The following is a 20,387-nucleotide window of genomic DNA, read 5'->3' as shown; positions in this document are numbered from 1 at the left end:
GTTACCAGAGGCCCCTCCAGCGCAGGAGAGGGCCGGGGGCTCAGGCCCAGGCTTCAGCTCATGGGCTCAAATTACTTTGCAGCAACAAAACACCTGTCTGACGCGTGCAAACCGCTGAAGAAGCGGAACCGGACGTCGGCAGCCACGCCCTCTGCACTCGCCTTTAGCAAGAGCTCATCTCCCTCTGCCTCCTTAACTGAGAACGAGGTAAAGCACATTCCCACGAAGGCCCTTTCCTGAGCCGGGCCAGGCTCGACCGGCGCCCGGTGCGCCTCCACGCCGTGGGCGAGGCGGAGGCGCTCTGGACGCGTCGGAGCCACGGAGTGGGAAGAAGCCGCTCTCTGCCTGCTTGAGCGCACGCGGCGTCTGTGCGAACGCATGTGGTCATGCTGTAGGGCCGATGCATTGAATTCCCGAAATCTCTGTGCTTGTGTGAAAGGAGGCTGCTTTGTCCCGACGTGACGTCAGCTGAGCTGACGTGGTCACTGGGCACGCGTCCCGACAAGGCTGGGACACCTCTTCCGACTCCCGTGGCTTCTGGACCCAGGCTCGGGGCCGTGGCTCTGTGTCTGTGGCTCTCTGGTCCTTTCGATGGTGGCATATTCGTCGATAGTTGAGCATCGAGGTGGAGTGGCGCCTGTTCTCGGGGCTTGCAGAGTGTGTGAGGCGTGACCGTCGCTGTCGTGTGGCGCGTAGACGGCATCGCAGACTGGTCTTGCCATCGTGAGGAAAGCAGAGCCAGCCTCAGGCAGACACGCCACGCGCTCGTCCAGGGCACGGTTGGGATTCAGGACTCAGAAGCCCAAGGAGCTCAGTTCAGGTTTCACGTCGTCTCTCGTTCCCGTCGCTCTCCGTGTCTCGCGGTAGACAGGAGCCCGTTCCTAGAATTGTGAGGAGAGAGCCCCGAGCCTTCGGACAGGGCAGTGCGGCCGGGCGGGCAGACCCTCAGCCTGTTGTGTTGGAAGGCGGCGCTGTCTCTGGCATGGCCCCGGCGGGCGGGCATTCGGCTCTCCGCCAGCCTCAGTTGCTTCCTCCCACAGACGAGGCCAGGCCTTCCACGTGTGGGGCGTCCTCCAGCTGCCGAGGTGCAGGGGGCCTGAGCTCGCTGCCCGGTCCTCTGGCTCCGCTGCTGGGAGTGGTGACTGGCTGCCCCGTGGGCGGGACCAGGCTTCCTCGCCAGCGCTGTGTGCAGGACGCTGGGCCTTCTTACACCTGGCACCCCCAGGAGGCAGCAGAGTTCCTCACGAACCCCAGGAGCTGTTGAGATGAGAGAAGGCTCGTCCTGTACAAGAGTGTTCCCCTTTCCTGTCCACGTTCGACTCTGGGCCCTAGAGTGACGGGGAGGGGCCTGCCAGTCCAAACGGCCCAGGGCCCAGGCCTGTGCTGGCCTCTCCTGGGTAAGGCTTCGGGGAGCTCCCTGGCGCCTTGTCCTCGCGCTCCTGTCGGCACAGGCGAGGCAGACACGGAGGCGCTTTCCTTGCCTGTGTCCCTGCCCTGGGCCTGGCCGGGACGAGGGGGGCTGGCGTGGTGGGTGCAGAGGACGCGCCGTTAGACCAGCCGGCGGTCCGGCGCTCGTTCTCCAGGCTGGGCTGCAGCCCGGCGGCTTAGATGTCCGTAGGAACTGGGGAAGCAGGTTCCCGTCGCTGGACGTAGTTGACTATCAGTTCTTTTACTTCGGAAATGGACAGACTGTCAGATACACCTGTGTCGCGGGACGCCCACCCGCCCTGCCTTTTGGAGGCGAGGTCCAGGTCTGCCTCTGTCCGCATGTAGAACAAGGAAATCATAGGCCTCCCATCGGTCAGCGTGACTGACCCCGATCGTCCCGCAGAGTTGGTGTCACAGGACGATAGTGTCCCCGAACCGCTGCAGGTGGACAGGAGCCTGGCTGTCAGCGTCCTGTCACTGAAGCCCACACAGCCCCACCCCAGCATGTGCCGCGCTGAGTGCCTGCAGCATGTGAGGCAGCGGCGTCCCCGCGGACGGCCGGGCGCCCCGGCGGGAGCCGAACCGGGCCCTGTGCTGGGCTGCAGGCCGGCCCTTTGCCTCACCCTCGCCCGAGTAAGGGGCCAAAGAGGGTTGGTGTTTCGAGATGTTCCAGGTCATGTTACGTTTCAGTCCCTCAGAAGGGCGTGTGCGGCCACACTGTACACAAGCCGGGTTCCCGCACCGCCCCCGGCGCCCAGCGAGACCGGGCGGAGGCACCCTTGCATGGCAGCCTCAGTGGGTGGGAGTCCCGTGCTGTAACTGCGTTTCTTGTTCCCTCAGTAGAGCAAATTCTTACTGTTTCCGCCTTCACTGGTGACAGCTTCTGTGGGAGCCCACACCCGTCAAGTTGGACTGACTCGGCTGCCCTGTGCTGCCCCTGACCCGGCGCCGTGTCCAGGGCGCCGGCGGGGCGGGGCGGGGGGGCGTCTCCTCGGTCACCCCGTGGAGGATGAGGGCGGGCTGCTTATGCTGGTGTTAATAAACACATACACGGAAGGAGGCAGATAGCACGTTTTAAGACTGAGGTAAGATACTGTTCGAGGCATTAACCAGTCACATTTATCCCACGACAAGCACATCCGCAGCCCAGCGGTCACTGTAGGGCCAGGCTGGAAGGCTGCCCTCAGCCAGGCGTCCGGGGCCTGTGACAGGGACACACAGGTTCGGTCGTGTCCTGCAGCTCATACTTCCTGGGTTTTTACTGACCAGCACTGACACCGGAGCCTCCGGGAACCGCACAGACAGCACGCTGAGCGGCGCCCTCGCCAGCCGCCCTCGCCAGCCGCGTGCAGTCGCTGCTGTGGACACAGCGTTTCCAGCATACGAGGCGGAAAGGTTTTGATTGTCTTTTTTGCTGAACAGCTTTACGATGACACCACAGAGTCAGTTTACAGGAAGGAAGTTTGCAGCATTGACCAGCACTCCCCAGGGTCACGTGCCCACATGGCGAGGGCAGAGCCTCGTGTCCTCACGGTCCAGCAGCACGCGCTGTTTGCTGTAGACGCCTCCGTAGCCTGTTACGCCTCGTGGAGTCTTCTGACCACGTGTGTGTCCTGAGCCATTATTATTGGGGGGGGGGGGGGCATAGCTTCAAAATCTTTTTTTTATTTTATTTCATTTTATTTTATTGCTGAAAGTATTACAAAGAGTATTACATATGTCTCCTCCCCCTCCCCCTTGACATTCCCCTGGCCTCCCCTACCCCCCAGTGGCTTGTGTCCATTGGTTGTGCTTATATGCACTGAGCCATGATTTATTGTCATGCATGCAGAGCCCTTGGGTGCCTGGCTCCTTGCAAGGACGCAGTGGTTCGCTTGTGACAATGTGGTTATAACAATAAAATGACACAATTCCCACCATTCCGTCCTTACCCCACCCCGCATGTAAATGCTGTGTAAACGCTGTGTGGGCGTGGAGAGCGCTCCTCTGGGCTGCATCCTGCACGTGGGACAGACTGAACCGAGACCTGGCGAGCCGGGCTCCTGGGGCCACGTCAGAGTCCGGGGCGGCGGCGAGGGCGGCGGCGGCTCTGCTCGGACGCAGGGCCACGGCCTCCGGGTGACCTGAGCTGCGCCTCCTCAAGGCCACGAAGAGCCCAGCAGTTACGTGTGCTCCCCAGGAAGTTAGCCACTGAGTTCACAGTGTCAGAAACTGGTGGTGGTCACATGGCCCTAGTTCGGAAACCGTCACGGAGATAAAGACTCGAATCGTGGCCTGGTGGATTCTGACGGTGAGCCAGCGGCCAGCCAGTGACCGTGCTCTCTGCGTGTCCTGGGGAAGGGACCAGCACTGCCAGCCCAGCCGAGGACGTGGGCGCGTGGGGACGCGGATGGGGTGTCCCCTGGGACCTGGGAGGCGAGTGGGCAGGCGGAGGAGTCACCTCCCCGGGCAGGACTGTCCCCGCCAGCGCGAGGGTGGCCTCGCTGAGGGACACCCCTGTGAGGCCTGGTGGCTCCAGGGGGGCGAGCGGGGCTCTGCCCTGAGCTTAGGGGCCTGGGCTCCCCTGGTGGCCGTCACCCCGGCGGCTGAGCTGCCTGCTGTCAGGATGCACCACAGCGTCCGCACAGGGTCGTCTAGCTATGCCACCCGTGTGCTGAGTGGGTGGATTCGGGCCGGAGGCCTCGGCCAGGGTCTGAGGCAGCCGCTCTGAGGGCACAGGCCCTGCCCCTGGGCGCATCAACCCCACCCCTGCATGCAGTGCCCCGCCCCTCGCATGGCCCTGTCCCTGCGGGCAGCACCCGTCCTGGCACGGAGGTCGGCTCTGACGGCACCGAGTGCGGGGGCAGCGGTTGGTGGTGGTGGTGCCCACGCGCCTGTGTCCCGAGGGCCTTGCTCCGAGGTGACAGTGGGCGGCCAGTCTGCAGTGGATTGAGGTGCAGGTGCCGGGTGCTCTGTGCTCTGTGGGGGGCGTCCTGTCTGTCACGGCCACTCCTCCCAACGGGAAAGAGCCAGGGTTGAGAGGATGCTTCCAGAAGCCGAGGGTGCTCGGGTGTCGGGTTCCAGAGGCTGAAGCAGCAGCTGAGCACAGAGAAGGGGGAGAAAGCCCTGCAGGCGGCAGGACCAGGCGGGATGCACCTCGGCCTCTGGCCCTGGCCCGCTCCCCAAGATCGGTGACCAAAAGCAGCGAGAACGGCCAGGCTTGAGGGCAAGGCAGAGCCAACAGGTCCTCATGGGGCAGCTCACACCGACTGCGTCTGTCGTGGAAACGGCCTGAGAAGAGAAGACCAGGTTAGCGCGTAGCTCCAGCCCGAGACGGGCCTGTGTGAGGCAGGTGGTGGGCCCGTGGCCGGCGGTCGGCTGTGCTGTGGCTGTCAGCGGTAGCGTCAGCGTGTGTACGTGAGGGACGGCCCGCTCACAGGGCCCGTCGGGTGAAGGTGGAGCCGCGTCCTGGGTGACGTCCCTCGATCGCCCGTCTGGCGGGGCAGTGGGAACGGGAAGGCGGGAGCTCTGGCAAGTTGGCGGACTTCTTACTCGTGTGGTTCCTGACTTCACGCGCGTCTGAGACATGGCCCCTCGTTCTCCAGGTGGTTCTGGCAGGTGGGCCTTCCCACCGGCACCGGGCGCCTCTGGCTGTGCGGTCAGCACGCGGTGCCGGGAAAAGCAGCCGGAGTAGAGACGTCACTCTGACCGGGAGGTTTCTCACCGGCTCCGGACCCCGCCGCCGGCTTTCAGTTGTGTTTTTAAAGTGCCGGGTCCGCTCCGTGTGGGGTTTGGGCCAGTGAAGCTGGTTCTGGCGCGCAGTGTTGCTGCTGTAGCTGGAACCCTAGCGCTTGCCTGGGTGGGGCGTGGGCTTGTCCCTGGTGCGCAGGGTCCGGCCTCCTGGGAGCTCGGGGGCAGGCTGAGAGCCGGCAGCCGGCCTCTGGGGCACCTTTGTGTCTCGGTGGTGCCGTGTTGGGCCCGCACACGTGGGCTCTCTGGCCCGTACCTAGTTGTTGGGTGACTGCGTGTCCGTTGCCAGCATGTGTTGTGAGGCGAGCTGCCTATCGAGGCTGAGATGGGGGTGGCCCGCCCTGCCCTGCCGCGGGGCTTGCTCCCTGCAGTGCTGACGGGCCTGAGGCGGGTGCTGTTCCTGTTCTCCGGGCCCCTCGCTGGTAGGAAACTCTGGAGACTTGTGTTGTCGGTGACAAGGGCTGGCCCTGGGGCTGGGGCCACACAGCCTCTGCCGGGCACGGTGGCACAGGGTGACGAAGGGTTTGCTGAAGGTCGCTGTGTTCACTGGCCTCGCTGTGGCCGTGAGACCAGTCTCTGCCTTGACATGGACCGAACCTGCTGAGCACGGTCCTGTCACCTGTTGGCCGCGCGCTGAGTGACAGCGGAACAGGCTCACGGAAAGGCCGTGTGGAGCCGGCACTGGTGCTTCCGAAGCGCCGTGGTACCAGCCGTGAAGGCGTTTGCTGTCAGTCACAGCTCACCCTGCGTGACGTCCTGTGCGGGGCCGGGAGCTGCTCTCCAGGCCGGACCGGCGGGGCACCTGCCTGGTCTGTGCGTCCCCCACACGCTGCACGGCTCCCGGGAGCGGGTTCGCACACGGTCGCCAGGCCTGGGACCTGTCTGCGTGGAGGCTGCGTCCACGTGCAGGAGTGCATTTCTCAGGCCTGCAGGCGAGCAGAGAGGCTGCTCCGGCCAGTGCGGGGGTCGGGCCGGCCGTCTGGTCAGCCCCGCCAGGTCCGTTCCGCATGCGTCCTCCTGGGTGTGGGGTAGAGGCAGGTGTGCGGGCTGGGGCTGGGACTGCTGGGCCCGGACGGGGGATGTCACTGTCACAAACGTGGCCCCTGCCCCAGCTGGAGTGAGGGGCCGCTGGGCTGGGCCCCGACGGAGCCGTGCTGGAGGGGCGGGCGGTGGGCTGCATGGACTGTGATGCCAGGCCTGTGTTCTGTGTGCACCTGAGCCCCCCGGACACGGCCTCTGTGTGTCCGACACTCCCCCCCGAATGTGCATCCGTGTTCCTCCTCCACACGCTGTCCCTGGGAGCCTCCACGTGGAAACGGCTCCCTTCTCTGTAACCAGAAATAAACGGTGCTGCTCTTCCTCTGCCAGGACTGGTCTGTGTCTTCTGTCTTTCTCTCCTTGCCTTTTCCTTCCAGCCACACTGAGGGGGACGCGGGGGGCGGGGAGGCCCCCGAAGGCCCCGCTGGGCCTGGTGGCTGTCGGGCAGCCCCCTCCCGTGTGGCGCTGCCCCGGCCGCCAGCCCTGCACTTCGGTCTCCAGCGCCCAGCCCGGCGGGGACCTGTATCTGAAGGGCGTGTGGCGTGGAGCGTGGCTCAGAGCACCCCGCAGGCTGCCTTCTTGGGGTGTCGTGCTAGAGAAGGAGGGCGCGGTCAGGAGGGCTGCGAGCCCCGCCTCCCTCCAGGCAGCCACGTGACCGACCGGAATTCCGTGTCATTCGCCTGCTGCTGCCGTCCTCCTGGAAAACACGAGGAAACCGGTTAAAAGGTCCCTTCCTCTTAGGACTGAGTGATGGGGTGTCAGACACGAGCGTGTTGAGGCTGGGCAGTGGCCACACACCTGTCACCCGCCCACACCACCTGCTGGGTCCCCCCGAAAGCCGGCCCTCACGCCAAGTGGGGTGTGCTCACAGGAATGTCAGGCTAGACAGTGATGGCGAACCTATGACACGCGTGTCAGAGGTGACACGCGAACTCATTTTTTGGTTGATTTTTCTTTGTTAAATGGCATTTAAATATATAAACTAAATACCAAAAATACAAGTCTTTGTTTTACTACGGTTGCAAATACCAAAAAATTTCTCTATGTGACATGGCACCAGAGTTAAGTTAGGGTTTTTCAAAATGCTGGCACGCCGAGCTCAAAAGGTTCGCCATCACTGGCCTAGACTCTAGACCAGGGGCGGGCAAACTTTTTGACTCGAGGGCCACAATGGGTTCTTGAACTGGACGGGAGGGCCGGAACAAAAGCATGGATGGAGTGTTTGTGTGAACTAATATAAAGTCAAAGTAAACATCATTACATAAAAGGGTACGGTCTTTTTTTTCAATAGTTTTATTCATTTCAAACGGGCCGTAGTTTGCCCATGGCTGCTCTAGACAAAGGTCGTGGATGAGGCTGCAGAGCAGGGCGTTGTCTGTGGGCTGTGCACTCGTTTCTGCGAGTTTTTCAATGTGGCCTCTTCCCCTTCCTCGCTCTGTCCATGGGCGGACAGCAACCGGGGACACGTCCGTGCCCGTGGCTCCTGGGGGCAGGAAGTGCAGTTCATAGGTTTGCTCAGTTGAAAATTCACTTCTCAACATTTATTGGACGTGAGATGTATTTATCTGATGTTCCGTTGAGAACTGAATTTAAGAAAGTCTCCAGTTGCTAATGGGAGAGTTTCCTAATGAGAGTTTTACTGGTTTCTATTTAAAGACACAGTCTTGCTGGTCAGGGAGGGGATGCTGAGTCAGAGGCAGGGGAGGGAAGCCCCAGGAGGAGACGGCTGGAGCTGCCCCGCCTCCAGGCCGTCACCCGGCCCCACGGCTGACAGGCGGCTCCCGGCCTCGCGAGGGAGGAGGACACGCAGGGACTGACACACGGAGCCTCGCTCGGTGTAGCCGAGCGGCTTGCGGAGGGAAGGCTCGCATTCTGACTGCACGTTGGCTCTTTCAGAAACTCGCTGGCACTGATGTTCCTTTTGCTTAAAATAGCCGGACCGTTACCCACCGGGTACGACAGGCCAGGACCCTCCGTCCCAAAGCCCGCCCGCGGCCACCTGTGCCAGCACATGGCCTCCCATAGACGTCGCTTCCTGCCTGAGGCCGTCAGGGCGTGTCCATCTCCCTCTCGCACATGTGTGCACACGCCCTGCACGTGCGCTGGGAGGAGGCCCGTTTGACTTTCTGTCCAGCTTCTCTCCACGTTGTTATCAGAGACCCCGCTGGTGACCACGTCTGCTGAGAAGAGCTGGCCGCGCAGGCGAGCGGAGAGGCCAGTGCACGTGCGCGCCATGCGTGTCCCACGTGTGTGCACGTGGACCGAGCCCGGCGGGCCTGTCCCTGGAGCTCCTGCGACTAGTGAGCTGTCGTCACCTCCTCCACCCGCAGGTCTCGGACGGCGTGGGCGACGAGCCCTCCGAGTCCCCGGACGAAAGTGCCGACGAGACGCAGACCGAAGTGTCCGTCTCCTCAAAAAGGTCGGAGCGGGGCCTGACTGCCCGGAAGGAGCACGTGTGCCAGGTGAGGGCGCTGCCGCCTTCTCACGGCCCGCCGGGCGCCAGCCGCCTGCCGGCCCTGGGCCGGGGTGTGAGTGAGGCGCCCGCGGACACGTGTGCTTTGGCGGTGGGGAACGTGGGAGGCGGCGGGAGCTGCCGGGACGCCCCCGTGGCGCACACGGGCAGCGGGTCACCAAGGGCTGTGTGCCCAGCACCCTGAGCGCGTGGGCCACCGTGCGGTCAGCTCGGCCCTCGCAGCTGCCTGGGGGCGAGCTTGACTCCTGGGGAGGGTGTGGGCGTCTCCCGGGACGTCCCGCAGGCTCGTGCTCCTGTGGGTCAGCGGACACGGGGGCTGGTCTCGGGCGCGCCCCCGTGTGCCCCGCTCCCGGGAGGAGCTGGGCTGCAGGGCTCACCCGCTCTCCGCCCCCAGCTGTGCGAGAAGCCCGGCCGCCTCCTGCTCTGCGAGGGCGCCTGCTGCGGGGCCTTCCACCTCTCCTGCCTCGGGCTGCCCCGGCCGCCCGAAGGGGGCTTCGTCTGCAGCGAGTGTGTCTCAGGCAAGTGCCGTCCCGGCCCCCAACCCCGGGCAGTGCCCAGGCCGCGGTCCTGCGACGCCCCCAGCCCCCGCCCTGCACCCAGAGGGCCTGCCGCTCCCTCGGCGCCTCCCTCGGAGCTCGGTGTGACTGCTGTCAAGACGGTGCCACTCGTCTGGTCTGGGGACTGGCAGTGGCGTCCCGTGGGCGGTGTGGGCCCGGCTCTGTGGAGGTGGCTGTGGTGGCTGCCACGGCGGGTGCAGGCGACAGCCCCTCAAGGACACAGGAGCCGGGAGTCCTGCCGGCCGCAGTGGGGCTCCCTCCGCACACAGTCTGAGGCGGGTGGGACGGGGCAGCACAGTGGACATCGCTCCCCTCCTGTCCTCGTCGGCCCGACTCCTGGGAACCTGAGTCTCTTGGGGAGACCCTCAGGCTGTGGCCTCCCCTGGGCGCCTCCCTTTGGGCGCCAGTGCTCTGCGTGGCTCTTCACGTGGTGGCTCAGCCCCTCTCCGCGGGGGAGGGACGCCTTCCCCTCTCGCTCACTAGTGGCGCCCACCTGGCTGCTGCACATCCCGGTCCTGCAGGTGAGGCGGGACTTGCTGAAGCCGGCGTGACCGCCCCCGTGGCGGGAAGCAGCCTGGCGGCTCCCAGCGCTGTGGCTGCGGCGGCTCGGACTCCGGCTCATCCCTGTGCTTGTCCCGCCCGCCCCTTCCTCGCGTTAGGGATCCACTCCTGCTTCGTGTGCAAGGAGAGCTCGGCGGACGCCAGGCGCTGCTCCGTGCCGCAGTGCGGGAAGTTCTACCACGAGGCCTGTGTGCGGAGGTTCCCCCTGACGGTGTTCGAGGGCCGCGGCTTCCGGTGCCCCCTGCACGGCTGCGTGAGCTGCCACGCCTCCCACCCCTCCAGCTCGCGCGCCACGAAAGGTGGGGTCTGCGCCAGCCCCGCGGGCGCGGAGGGTGGGCTGTGGCCGCGTTGCTTGGAGTCACTTTCCCTGTTACTGACCAGCACAGGTTGGGTTGGGGTTTTTCTTAGCAAAGGACTTGCTGCCCAGCCCCCTTCGCTCCCCCTTCTCGCCCCAGCTGTCACCGTACAGACCCTCCGTTCTAGAGGGGCCCTTGGAACCGTTCTGATAGGTGTGTTAATTCTCACTCGGGTGGTTTTCGTATAAGAACGGGGCTCGGAAGAGAGGAGAGAGCGTCAGTGTGAGAGACACATCGAGTGGTTGCCTTCCACACGTGGGGCGGGAATTGAACCTGCATCTCAGGTAGATGCCCTTGGCCGGGAATCGAACTTGCGACCCTTCAGTCCCTGGGCCAACGTCCTAACCACTGACCCACCGGCCAGGGCTAGAGTGCGGCGTTTCAGGTGCCGGGCCCTTTCCTCGGGCGTCTTTCAGAACGTTTTTCTGTTACGTGTCTCGTCCGTCGTGGCCGTGTGTGTCCGTGGGTGGAGGCGGGGCGGTCTCACGGCTGCTCACGCGGGCCCTCCCGCCTGCCCCCAGGGAAAATGATGCGGTGCCTGCGCTGCCCCGTCGCCTACCACGGCGGGGACGCCTGCCTGGCGGCCGGCTGCCTGGTGGTCTCGTCCCACAGCATCGTCTGCACGGCCCACTTCACCGCCCGGAAGGGCAAGCGGCACCACGCCCACGTCAACGTGAGCTGGTGCTTCGTGTGCTCCAAAGGTGAGGCTGGCGGCCGGGGGAGGGCGCCACCACCGCGGGGTTTCCCACGCTCCGCGTGGCGGGCACCCTGACCTGAGTTAGCGGGGGCATCTCACAGTCGCGGGTGCTGGCTGTGGTGAGGCGCCCCGTGCTCATGCCCGGTGCAGCTGCCGGTGCTGCGTGCTGTCCGGGAGGGGGTGCGAGCGGGGTTGTGCTGTCCGGGCGGGGGGGGGGGGGCGCACTGTCCGGGTGGGGGTGCGAGCAGGGGGGGCGGGGGTGCGAGCCGGGGCCACGGGCCACGCCAGGCTGAGCCGCCCCCTTGGCAGGAGGGAGCCTGCTGTGCTGCGAGTCCTGCCCCGCGGCCTTCCACCCCGACTGCCTCAGCATCGACATGCCCGACGGCAGCTGGTTCTGCAACGACTGCCGGGCGGGGAAGAGGCTGCACCACCAGGACATCGTGTGGGTCAAACTCGGGAACTACAGGTTGGGACCGGAGCCCCCCGCCCTCACGTGTGTTTGCTTTGCAGAGCTGCAGTGTGGAGCGGTCGCCGCGCTCTCTGAAGAGTCTGTGAACCCTCTTTTTAATATTTATAATAGATGGTGGCCGGCAGAAGTTTGCCATCCCAAAAATGTCCCCCCAAATATTCAGAAAATGAAGCACGAGGTTGGAGAATTCCCTGTGTTTTTCTTTGGGTCTAAAGATTATTACTGGACGCATCAGGCTCGAGTGTTCCCGTACATGGAGGGGGACCGGGGCAGCCGCTACCAGGGGGTCAGCGGGATCGGCCGAGTCTTCAAAAACGGTACGGACGTTGCCGGGGCCGTGAGGCCGGGGGCGCGGGGCCGGCCCTGGTTTCTGCTTGTGAAAGTGGTTTCCGTGGAGACCCTGGCCCGTGGGGGCCCAGAGTGGGTTGGGCTCCTGTGACCTGGGGGTGCGGTTCGTTTCACTGGCACACGTTGCGCCGTCTTCGGGAAAGTCGAGTGCTGGTTTGCAGGAGTTTCTCGCCGCTGTGACTCAGAGGGAGGTGCGGGGGGAGCTTGCCTGCTGTGGCCTCGAGCACAGGGGACCGGCGCCCACCCGCTTCCACGCGGAGTGTGGGGTGTCACCGGTCCGGGGCCTGGGGCCGCGGGGGGGACCGTGAGCTTGAAGGGCAGGTGGGCTCGCTGACCGAGCGCTGTCCTCCCACTGCGTTGACCTTCCAGCACTGCAAGAAGCGGAAGCTCGCTTCCGTGAAATCAAACTGCAGCGGGAAGCCAGGGAGACGCAGGAGAGCGAGCGGAAGCCCCCACCCTACAAGCACATCAAGGTGAGCGCGGGTGCGAGGCCTCGGCCGGTCCTTGGGCCCGGGGCGGAGGGGCGGGCAGGGCTGAGCCAGCATCCCGGGGACCAAAGACTGTGCCCGCCCCGCAGGCGTGGCCAGCAGGGCCGGAGCTGAAGGTGGCCCTGCATCTGCTCCGGGTGCCGTGCCGGAGCCCGGCAGCGGTCATCGGGCCCCGGGTCCAGGCTCCTCTCTGCGTCCGGTCGCAGTGGGTCCTGGCGAAGGCAGCCCCGTAGTCCTCAGCGGGTGCCGAGTCTTCCCTGGCCAGTCCCGGGGGCGCCTGTCGGAGGGCCTGCCTGGGCTGGAGGCCGCTGTGCCAGGCGCAGGCTCCCTCCCCGGCCGCTCCTCGCTGCACTTTCCTTCCCACTCGTGCTGCTTCCCTGGCGGAGGCTGCCCCCTGAGCCCGCCAGTCCAGGTGGCGCCGTGGGTGCTCCTTGCGGAGGGAAGTGCCCACGGACGTGGGCCGTGAGGGGTGCGGGCACCTCCTTGTCCCGGGCAGCCTGTGTGCCAGCTGTCCAGTAGACGGGGACTCGCACTACCACAGAGCACACGGGGGCGGGCACCTTCTGAAGCTCCAGGGCAGGTCGGCCACTCCCTGCGCCTGGCGAGGGCCCTGTGACCTGTGGGGGCTGCGCACCTCTGGCCAGGCTCCTCCCTGGGCCTTGCAGCTGACGGCCAGCAGGAGGCTGGTGGGTGGGGCAGGGGTGTCGGGGTCACGGTCGCGTCAGGGCACCGGGCTGAGGCAGTGTACCTGTCCCTGCAGGTGAATAAGCCGTACGGGAAAGTGCAGATCTACACGGCCGACATTTCCGAGATCCCCAAGTGCAACTGTAAGCCCACGGACGACAGCCCCTGCGGCCTGGACTCGGAGTGTCTGAACCGGATGCTCATGTTCGAGTGCCACCCGCAGGTGTGCCCCGCCGGGGAGGCCTGCCAGAACCAGAGCTTCAGCAAGCGCCAGTACCCCGAGACCAAGATCGTGCGCACCGACGGCAAGGGCTGGGGCCTGGTCGCCACGCGGGACATCCGCAAGGTCTGCCCTCCCCTCCACCTGGGCCGCGGCTCCGAGCTGCGCTGGGCACGCATGGGGGGCGTCCAGGTGGGGGGTTGTCACCACAGTTACCTGTCCAAGTGCAGCCCAGAAGTTCCCGTCGGCGGCGGCCTGCTGGGAAGGCGGGGCCGCGGGCAGGGCCGTGGGCAGGGCCGCCAGACCCCGGGCGGCCTCCAGCCTGTGCTCCACCCACAGGGAGAGTTCGTGAACGAGTACGTGGGCGAGCTGATCGACGAGGAGGAGTGCATGGCCCGCATCAAGCACGCGCAGGAGAATGACATCACGCACTTCTACATGCTCACCATCGACAAGGTAGCCGGCGGCGGCGGGGGCGGGGCCGGGTTCAGCCTGTGCCGCGGGGGGCGGGGCCGGCACCGTCCCTCGGTGCGAGGTGTCTGGGGCCTCGTGTCTCACCAGTGTGAGGGGCGCCGACCTCTTCCTGGGCATCAGGGAGAAGCGGGGGGCCCGGGTGGGGGTGACACCCCGTCATAGGGAGCTGCCTTGGCTGGTTTGGAAGGAAGGCCTGCGGTGGTCAGTGCGGGGGGAGTGGGAAGGGAGGCAGGTGCGTCGGGCGCAGTCGCGGCCCGTTCCGGGGTGACTTCTTTGGTGACCACAGCCGCTTCAGAGGCAGCAAGCGAGCTTACACGTTCCGGGCCAGGCCCTCCTCCAAGTCGGGGGGAAGCGGGGCCGGGGCCTGGCCCGTTTTTAGAGCCTAAACTTAATCTTGTGCCGTGCAAGTGCCAGTCGCTCCTGTAACGCAGACTGGTTCCTGCCTGGTGCCGCCCGGGCAGCGGCTGGGGTGCAGGCTCTGCCCAACACGAGGGCAGAATAAACAGCCACTCTTCAGTGTTTCTTACAGAAACAGCCCAGCCCGCCCCAGCGTTCGGGGGGACGGGGGACGTGAGCAGACCCTCAGTACAAGGCGAATGCGGGTGAGGGCCCGAGACGAGGCGACCACGCTGAGCGAAACGGAGCACGTGTTAGAAATGGGGAGACCCAGATAGGACCGGGGACCAGGCCCCCGAGCAGCCATCCTGGGGACCGGCTGGGACGTGCCCGGCGGGTTAAGGGCGTCAGACAGCTGTTAGCTGGGTGAGGGCGAGCGCGTGGGAGAGGTCAGGGGTCAGAGGTGCAGGCACGCGAGAGATGGAGCCTGGAAAAGTGCACATCTTCTCCAAGTCAGGCCACGGGAGTTTGTTACCACCTGACCAGGGTCCCGTGACCTGCGGCAGTCCCCGCCCCCAGGCTGCCTGCAGGACCACACCCATGGCTGTCTCAGCAGTGAGGCCCCTGCAGGGGGTGGAGACCTGGGCAGATGCAGGCCCGCGCTGCAGCCGGGAGGGGAGGTCGCTGCGCAAGACCAGGACACTCTGAGAGCAGCGGTCTGTGAGGAAGCCGGGCACTTACACAGAGAGACCATCTGAACACGAGAGGGCGGTGGGGACAGGCCAGGCCTGCGGGGCCCGTGGGGTCCAGGACGGTGTGCACCCTGCACCGTGTCAGGGACCGTCCGTCACGACCCCGCGAGTGAGCCATGTGGTGTGAGGCGCGTCTGCTGTGCAGGCGTGGAGAGGGGGGTGCGTGCGGCCAGCGCGTGGCAGGGGGGCTGGCGTGTCCGTGTCCCTCGCTGGGCCTGGTCCTGGATGTGGCCTTACGCTCGGCGCCTGCCGCCTGGCGCTCCCGGCACAGCGGGCCTGCCCACCTTTCCCTGCTGCCGGGCAGCCCTCACCTCTGGGCTCTGCCTCAGGGATGCGGAGTCTGGAGCACAGGCCTGCTGACCGCCAGCTGGGCTCTGACCGCAGCACTGTCGGCTGCTCAGAGCGCGGGCGTCTTCCCTCCTGCTGGGAGCCGTGTTTGCGTCCTGGGCCCGTTCGTAGTTGTTGGCTGCGCTCTGTGCGTCTGGGGCTGTCGGGGCCAACCTTCGGTGCCCGCCAGCGAAGGGGCACCAGGCCTCGGCTCCCGCCCGGCTCCCAGGGCTGGTCCCATCCACGTGGTCCTGACCCGCCCTCCGGGAGCGACAGCAACGGGACTGGATTGGGGGCTCCTGCCCGAGTGGACGCAGGAGACCACGGTTGCCAGTACAACACCGGCTGTCCGTGAGTCTCGTGCAGGGGCCCATGAGACGGCCGGCGGGTGCCCTGGGCCGCACTTGAACCCTACGTTGTGCCTCCAGGACCGCATCATCGACGCCGGCCCCAAAGGCAACTACTCCAGGTTTATGAACCACAGCTGCCAGCCCAACTGCGAGACCCTCAAGTGGACGGTGAACGGGGACACGCGTGTGGGCCTGTTTGCCGTGTGTGACATTCCTGCAGGTACGGCCTGAGCCCCGCGCGTCGGAGGGCCCTGGGGAGCGCTGGTCACTTGGAGGTAGTGTCTGGTGCGAGGCCGCGTTCGCAGCCGTGGGGCCTAGTGTGGGGGTGGGGATACCGGCGGCCGGAGGCTCAGATGGTTAACAGACAGTGTTTCCATGTGGCTCGTCTGCCGTCACCAGGGACAGAGCTGACGTTTAACTACAACCTCGACTGTCTGGGCAACGAGAAGACCGTGTGCCGGTGTGGTGCCCCCAACTGCAGCGGGTTCCTCGGGGACAGGCCGAAGGTAAAGGCTGCGTGCGCCCAGCCTGGGACTCCACGGCAGAGCTGCGCTCCCAGGTCCCGGGCTGCTCCTGCCTCTGCTCCCAGCCACTGGCTATCCTGGGCCGGGGGCGGCCTCTCCCAGCCCCAGCCCCTCGTCACACGGCCTCCATGTCGGTGTCCCTCCTCTGCTAAGGACACGAGTCAGGCTGGAGTAGGGCCCCTGCCCCATGTGACCTCCCCTCCCCTCCCCTCCCCTCCCCTCCCCTCCCCTCGCACATCCTCTACGACCCTCTCCACACACAGCCCCCCCCCCCCCCCCAGGTGGCAGAAGGACACGACCTGGGGCGACACAGGCGCCTGCTGTGGGGATCCCTGCCGTCCTCATATAACAAAAGCCTAATATGCAAATTGACTGAACTACAGAATGGTGGGTGGAACTATGGTTGCTATGGCGCACACTGACCACCAGCGGGGCAGATGCCCAATGCAGGAGTTGCCCACAGGCCCCAGGCCAACCAAGGCGGGTGCCAGTGGGGGCCCTGCCAGTCGCCCCACAGATCGGCCCTGATTGCCAGCCAGGCCTAGGGACCCTACCTGTGCACAAATTTCATGCACCGGGCCTCTAGTTTTCTCATGTTCACCACCACACCGGGTCGGGCAGAGCCCCATGTCTTTGGTTCTGCCCGTCAGCAGGTCTGGCCACCTGGGCCTCAGCCGCTAAGGGCTCGTGCCTGTGCTGCTTCGTGTGCAACTTTCTCACTCCGCACGGGCGTCGGCACAGGCGTGGGGAGCCGCTTGCCGTGTTGAACCCCGTTCTTTCAATGCTGGGGTAGCCCCAGGGTTTTCTAAGCCCCCGAAGCGGCAGCTTCAGCCTGCTGCTCTTTTCCATGGACCGTGCTCACTCTTCCCCCCAGACCTCCACCGTGCTGTCTTCAGAGGAAAAGGGCAAAAAGACCAAGAAGAAAAGCCGGAGGCGCCGGACCAAAGGCGAAGGGAAGAAGGAGTCGGAGGACGAGTGCTTCCGCTGCGGCGACGGCGGGCAGCTGGTGCTGTGTGACCGCAAGTCCTGCACCAAGGCCTACCACCTGTCCTGCCTAGGCCTGGGCAAGCGGCCCTTCGGTGCGTCCCGCCTGGCGGCTCAGGGCCCGTAGTAGGGGAACAGAGCTGTGACCCCGGCAGGAAATCAGGAGCCCCCAGCGCTGTGAAAGTCAGACGTCTGTAAAAAACAAACGTTTGGATGGGAAATGACAAAGGTTGGCAGACAGGTGTCAGGAGAGGGGCCTGGCGCCAGGCCCTTAAGAGAGGGAGACCGGGGCAGCAGTAGGCACAGGCAAGCTGGGGGCAGGCCCTGGGCAGCTGGCCTTTGCGCGCTCAGGTGGGAGGGAGGCGGCTGATAGGTGTGGGACTTGCCACTGGCTGCCCGTCTGGTAACATGCCATCTCCTTACAGGGAAGTGGGTGTGCCCTTGGCATCACTGTGACGTGTGTGGCAAACCTTCGGCCTCCTTTTGCCACTTGTGCCCCAATTCGTTCTGCAAGGAGCACCAAGACGGGACCGCCTGGCGCTCCACCGCAGACGGGCGCTCCTACTGCTGCGAGCACGACTCGGGGGCCGAGGCGCAGAGCCCCTTCCCCGAGCCCAGGAGGCCCCAGGGCAGGAGGCGGCGGAGGTGCTGGCGGAGGGTCACGGAGGGCAAATAGCACCTGGTCTGGCCAGGCCAGGGCTGCCAGGCCAGCCTGCCCAGGGTGGGCCGAGCTGGTGGGCTTGGGGCCGGGGCAAAGCCGCGACAGGAGCGCAGGCCTCTCGGGAGGGAGCGCCTCCACCACTGAGCCATCGGCAGCCCCGCTGCGTCTGCACTGACCGCCTGAGCCGGGGGGCTCAGGGCGCCTGGGACGAACACCCAGGACGACACAGCATTACAGCTACTTGAATCGCCAAGAATGTCGACTTCCCTCCCACTGGTTTTAGGTTAAAGTTGTGATTGACATGACCCATGAAATGTTTTTATCTCCCCCAAAACCTATAGCATAGTTTTTTCTGAATCGTTGGGGCTCAGACCCCGGAGTCCTCGGAATCCGTGATTTGGGTGGACCGGCTGTATTGTACTAACGAAGTTTTCCCTCCAAGTGCCCTTCTCATCGGAGCACACAGCTGGCCCAGGGTGGCGATGGGACGGTGCTAGCTTCCGGGGTCGTCTGCTCTCTGCGGACTTGAACTGAGGGTCCCTGCCCCGTCAGCCTTCAGAGCGCAGCTCCCTCCTTGAGCCCAGCTCGCTGGCGTCTCCACCGCCCTGGCTCTTACCAACACCTGGGGAGACTTTGTACATTATTTTCATTTGGCGTTTCTTTATGTTCCTGGATTTTATTCTCAATATATTTTTGCTAAACTTCTCACTACCACCGACTGAATCTTGTATTTACTGACGCGACCCTGAGTCCTCCCGCCAAGGTGTGGCTTCGGCGGGTGCGGCCGCGTGGTGGCTTGGTGACGACTCTCGGGGAAGGCCCTCTCCGGGGCCCGAGGAGAGGCGAGGCTGGAGCTGGCCACGCAGTCGTGGCCGCTTCCTCGCTCTGTGGGTCTGTTCGCAGAACTGAGCTGTGCTGGTCAGATGTGCTCGGCCAGGGCACCACCTGCTGACCCCGGAGAAACTTCTGGAAAGTACTGCATTCTCTGTGCAAGATGCGATTCTTCTTCCTGGAGTCCTTCTCCACCCTGGGGCTCAGAACCCCCCAAGAAGAGGGAGCATCCGCCAGGCACACGTGTGCGCTGGAGCCTGCTGCCCCAGGCGTGGCGGGGCAGGAACACACAGCGGGCACGTTTCCGACGAAGGCCCGTGCTCTGCAGGGTTCACAGCCGGTCCCACGTGGCGGGGGGGACCCTCTCCACCCCCCGGGTTTGTGACTAGAGCTGGGGTGGGTCTGTCAGGCCGAGACCGTGTGGGGTCCAGGCCTCCAGGCTGACTGGTGGTTTTCCTGGCTGGTCGCCCGGCCTTCTCTCGTGACCCCGGGCAGTCACCACACAGAACCGAAAGGGAAGCCCAGAGCTCCGCCCCGACCACGTCTGCGCGTGGGGTTTTGTTCTCATGGAAACCACCTGCCCGCCGTGGGGCTGCGGAGCGTTTTCGTTCATAACTTCTCAATTGTCTTGAGAAAACCCCGGCTTGATTCAGGTTTCCCTCCTACGTCCTGGCAGCGTTCGGGTCTGGGCCGTGGCTGCAGCTGCCGTGGGCGTGGCGCGCTCTTAGCCAGGGCCAGCGCAGGCAGAGGCCGCCATCCTTGCCTCCTGCTGGGCGTCTACGTCAGGGCCCAGACTTGGGTTTGCAGTGCACTTTGGGGAGCAGGTTAACTTATTTCCACATTTGACAGTAAAATCTTGTGATTGAGTCACTGATATTTCCAAGTTTTAAACGATCTTGAAGGAAATACTAGAAACATTATCTTCAACATGGCCGCCCTTTTCCCCAAAACTGTTACGCGAACGAGCAGATAACACTACCTTTGAACGCGAGAAAACCATCGCGGGGTCAGGGCCGCAGCCGTTGGAGGTCCTTCCCACTGGGGCCGCGGGCTGTCTCCACGGGGGCGCTCGCCTCAGAGGTGTGGTTTGTTTTTCCAAACATGGTCCAGCCCTTTTGTCATTAATGTGAAGCAGAAACGAAATGAACACGGCCCAACCTCAGGATTCCTCGGTGTCAGGAGCCTGTGCCCAGCGTGGTCACGGCTGGCACTGGCCCGGGAAGGTGGGCACCTCACCAGCTGCAAGGCCCAGGAGCGTGTCCGCCTCAGCAGTGACCACTGGGGAGGCCAGTCTGGCCCCCAGCACGTGGAGAGGTCTGTGCGCTGGCCCTCCCTCCCGGGCCCCACACTCAGGTCTGTGCTCTGACGCCTTTTGAAGTATTGATCTTGGCGGAGAACCGTCACGTCTTCCAGGACGACCTTGTCAGAAGCGGAAGGCAAGCCTGTTCCATGGAGTCAGTGCCACGTCCTCAGTCCTACGGGGGCGGTGTCTGACGCACCCATGTCCACGGCGGTGCCCACGTGCCGTCGGGATGTGAAACTATCCGAACTTAAACCTCAGCCTCTGCCTCCCGGCGTCTGGACTTGACGGACGGGGCCTGGCTTCTCTTAGGAACCTTGGTGCTATCGGTTCTGACAGACTCAGAAACTTGAAGTTCACCTCTAGGGGGGATATACTGAAATGTAGATGTGGGAACTGCCAATAGCATTTAAAACGGAAACTTGTGCTTGGCAAGGTGTGTATGAGTATTTTTGTATTAAAAACTTTGAAAGGCTTTTTTCTTAAACGTGTTTTATATGGGAGGCAACGTGAAGTTCTGAATTGTCACTGCAAGGCACCCAGCACGCCCTCCAGCGCCCCGGCCTCAGACGAGGGCGATAGGCTGGTCTCAGGGAGTCTAACAGACATCAGAACAGCAAGTGCAGAGCTGACTGAAAGGACGTGTGTGTTTTAATTTTAAAAATAAGTTGTTGCAAGTCCCCATTAAAGGTGATGTGGTCAGTGGGGACGAGCTGCTGGCTCTTCCCGCCTCTAAAGAGCCTCCCGTGGCCCCACCCCACCCCACCCCACCCCGAGGGGGCGCTGCCCCCAAAACACGG

The 20,387-nt window shown here is 64.5% G+C and overlaps 1 protein-coding gene and 1 non-coding gene across 2 annotated transcripts in view; both read left to right on the top strand.

Moving 5' to 3' along the window:
- The window catches only part of NSD2 (nuclear receptor binding SET domain protein 2), a 44,206-nt gene extending 25,905 nt beyond the window's left edge, over nucleotides 1–18,301 (top strand). The window contains exons 9-22 of the mRNA XM_059677461.1: nucleotides 83–207; nucleotides 8,526–8,657; nucleotides 9,063–9,186; nucleotides 9,885–10,085; nucleotides 10,664–10,843; nucleotides 11,149–11,305; nucleotides 11,420–11,625; nucleotides 12,026–12,129; nucleotides 12,905–13,174; nucleotides 13,388–13,504; nucleotides 15,366–15,507; nucleotides 15,687–15,793; nucleotides 16,686–16,890; nucleotides 17,221–18,301. Of these exons, the coding sequence (XP_059533444.1) occupies nucleotides 83–207; nucleotides 8,526–8,657; nucleotides 9,063–9,186; nucleotides 9,885–10,085; nucleotides 10,664–10,843; nucleotides 11,149–11,305; nucleotides 11,420–11,625; nucleotides 12,026–12,129; nucleotides 12,905–13,174; nucleotides 13,388–13,504; nucleotides 15,366–15,507; nucleotides 15,687–15,793; nucleotides 16,686–16,890; nucleotides 17,221–17,471 (2,321 nt within the window). The 3' untranslated portion in view covers nucleotides 17,472–18,301. The remainder of the gene's footprint in view (nucleotides 1–82; nucleotides 208–8,525; nucleotides 8,658–9,062; nucleotides 9,187–9,884; nucleotides 10,086–10,663; nucleotides 10,844–11,148; nucleotides 11,306–11,419; nucleotides 11,626–12,025; nucleotides 12,130–12,904; nucleotides 13,175–13,387; nucleotides 13,505–15,365; nucleotides 15,508–15,686; nucleotides 15,794–16,685; nucleotides 16,891–17,220) is intronic.
- Nucleotides 15,157–15,278, top strand: LOC132224908 (small Cajal body-specific RNA 23). The gene has a single exon (XR_009450762.1). It is a non-coding gene; the product is annotated as a small Cajal body-specific RNA 23 (non-coding RNA).
- Nucleotides 18,302–20,387: the final 2,086 nt, after the last annotated feature.

Source organism: Myotis daubentonii, chromosome 1, assembly GCF_963259705.1.
Source record: "Myotis daubentonii chromosome 1, mMyoDau2.1, whole genome shotgun sequence".
Taxonomy (NCBI): domain Eukaryota; kingdom Metazoa; phylum Chordata; class Mammalia; order Chiroptera; family Vespertilionidae; genus Myotis; species Myotis daubentonii.
The sequence above is the reverse complement of the archived record's forward strand: the minus strand, read 5'-3'. Positions and strand labels throughout refer to the sequence as shown.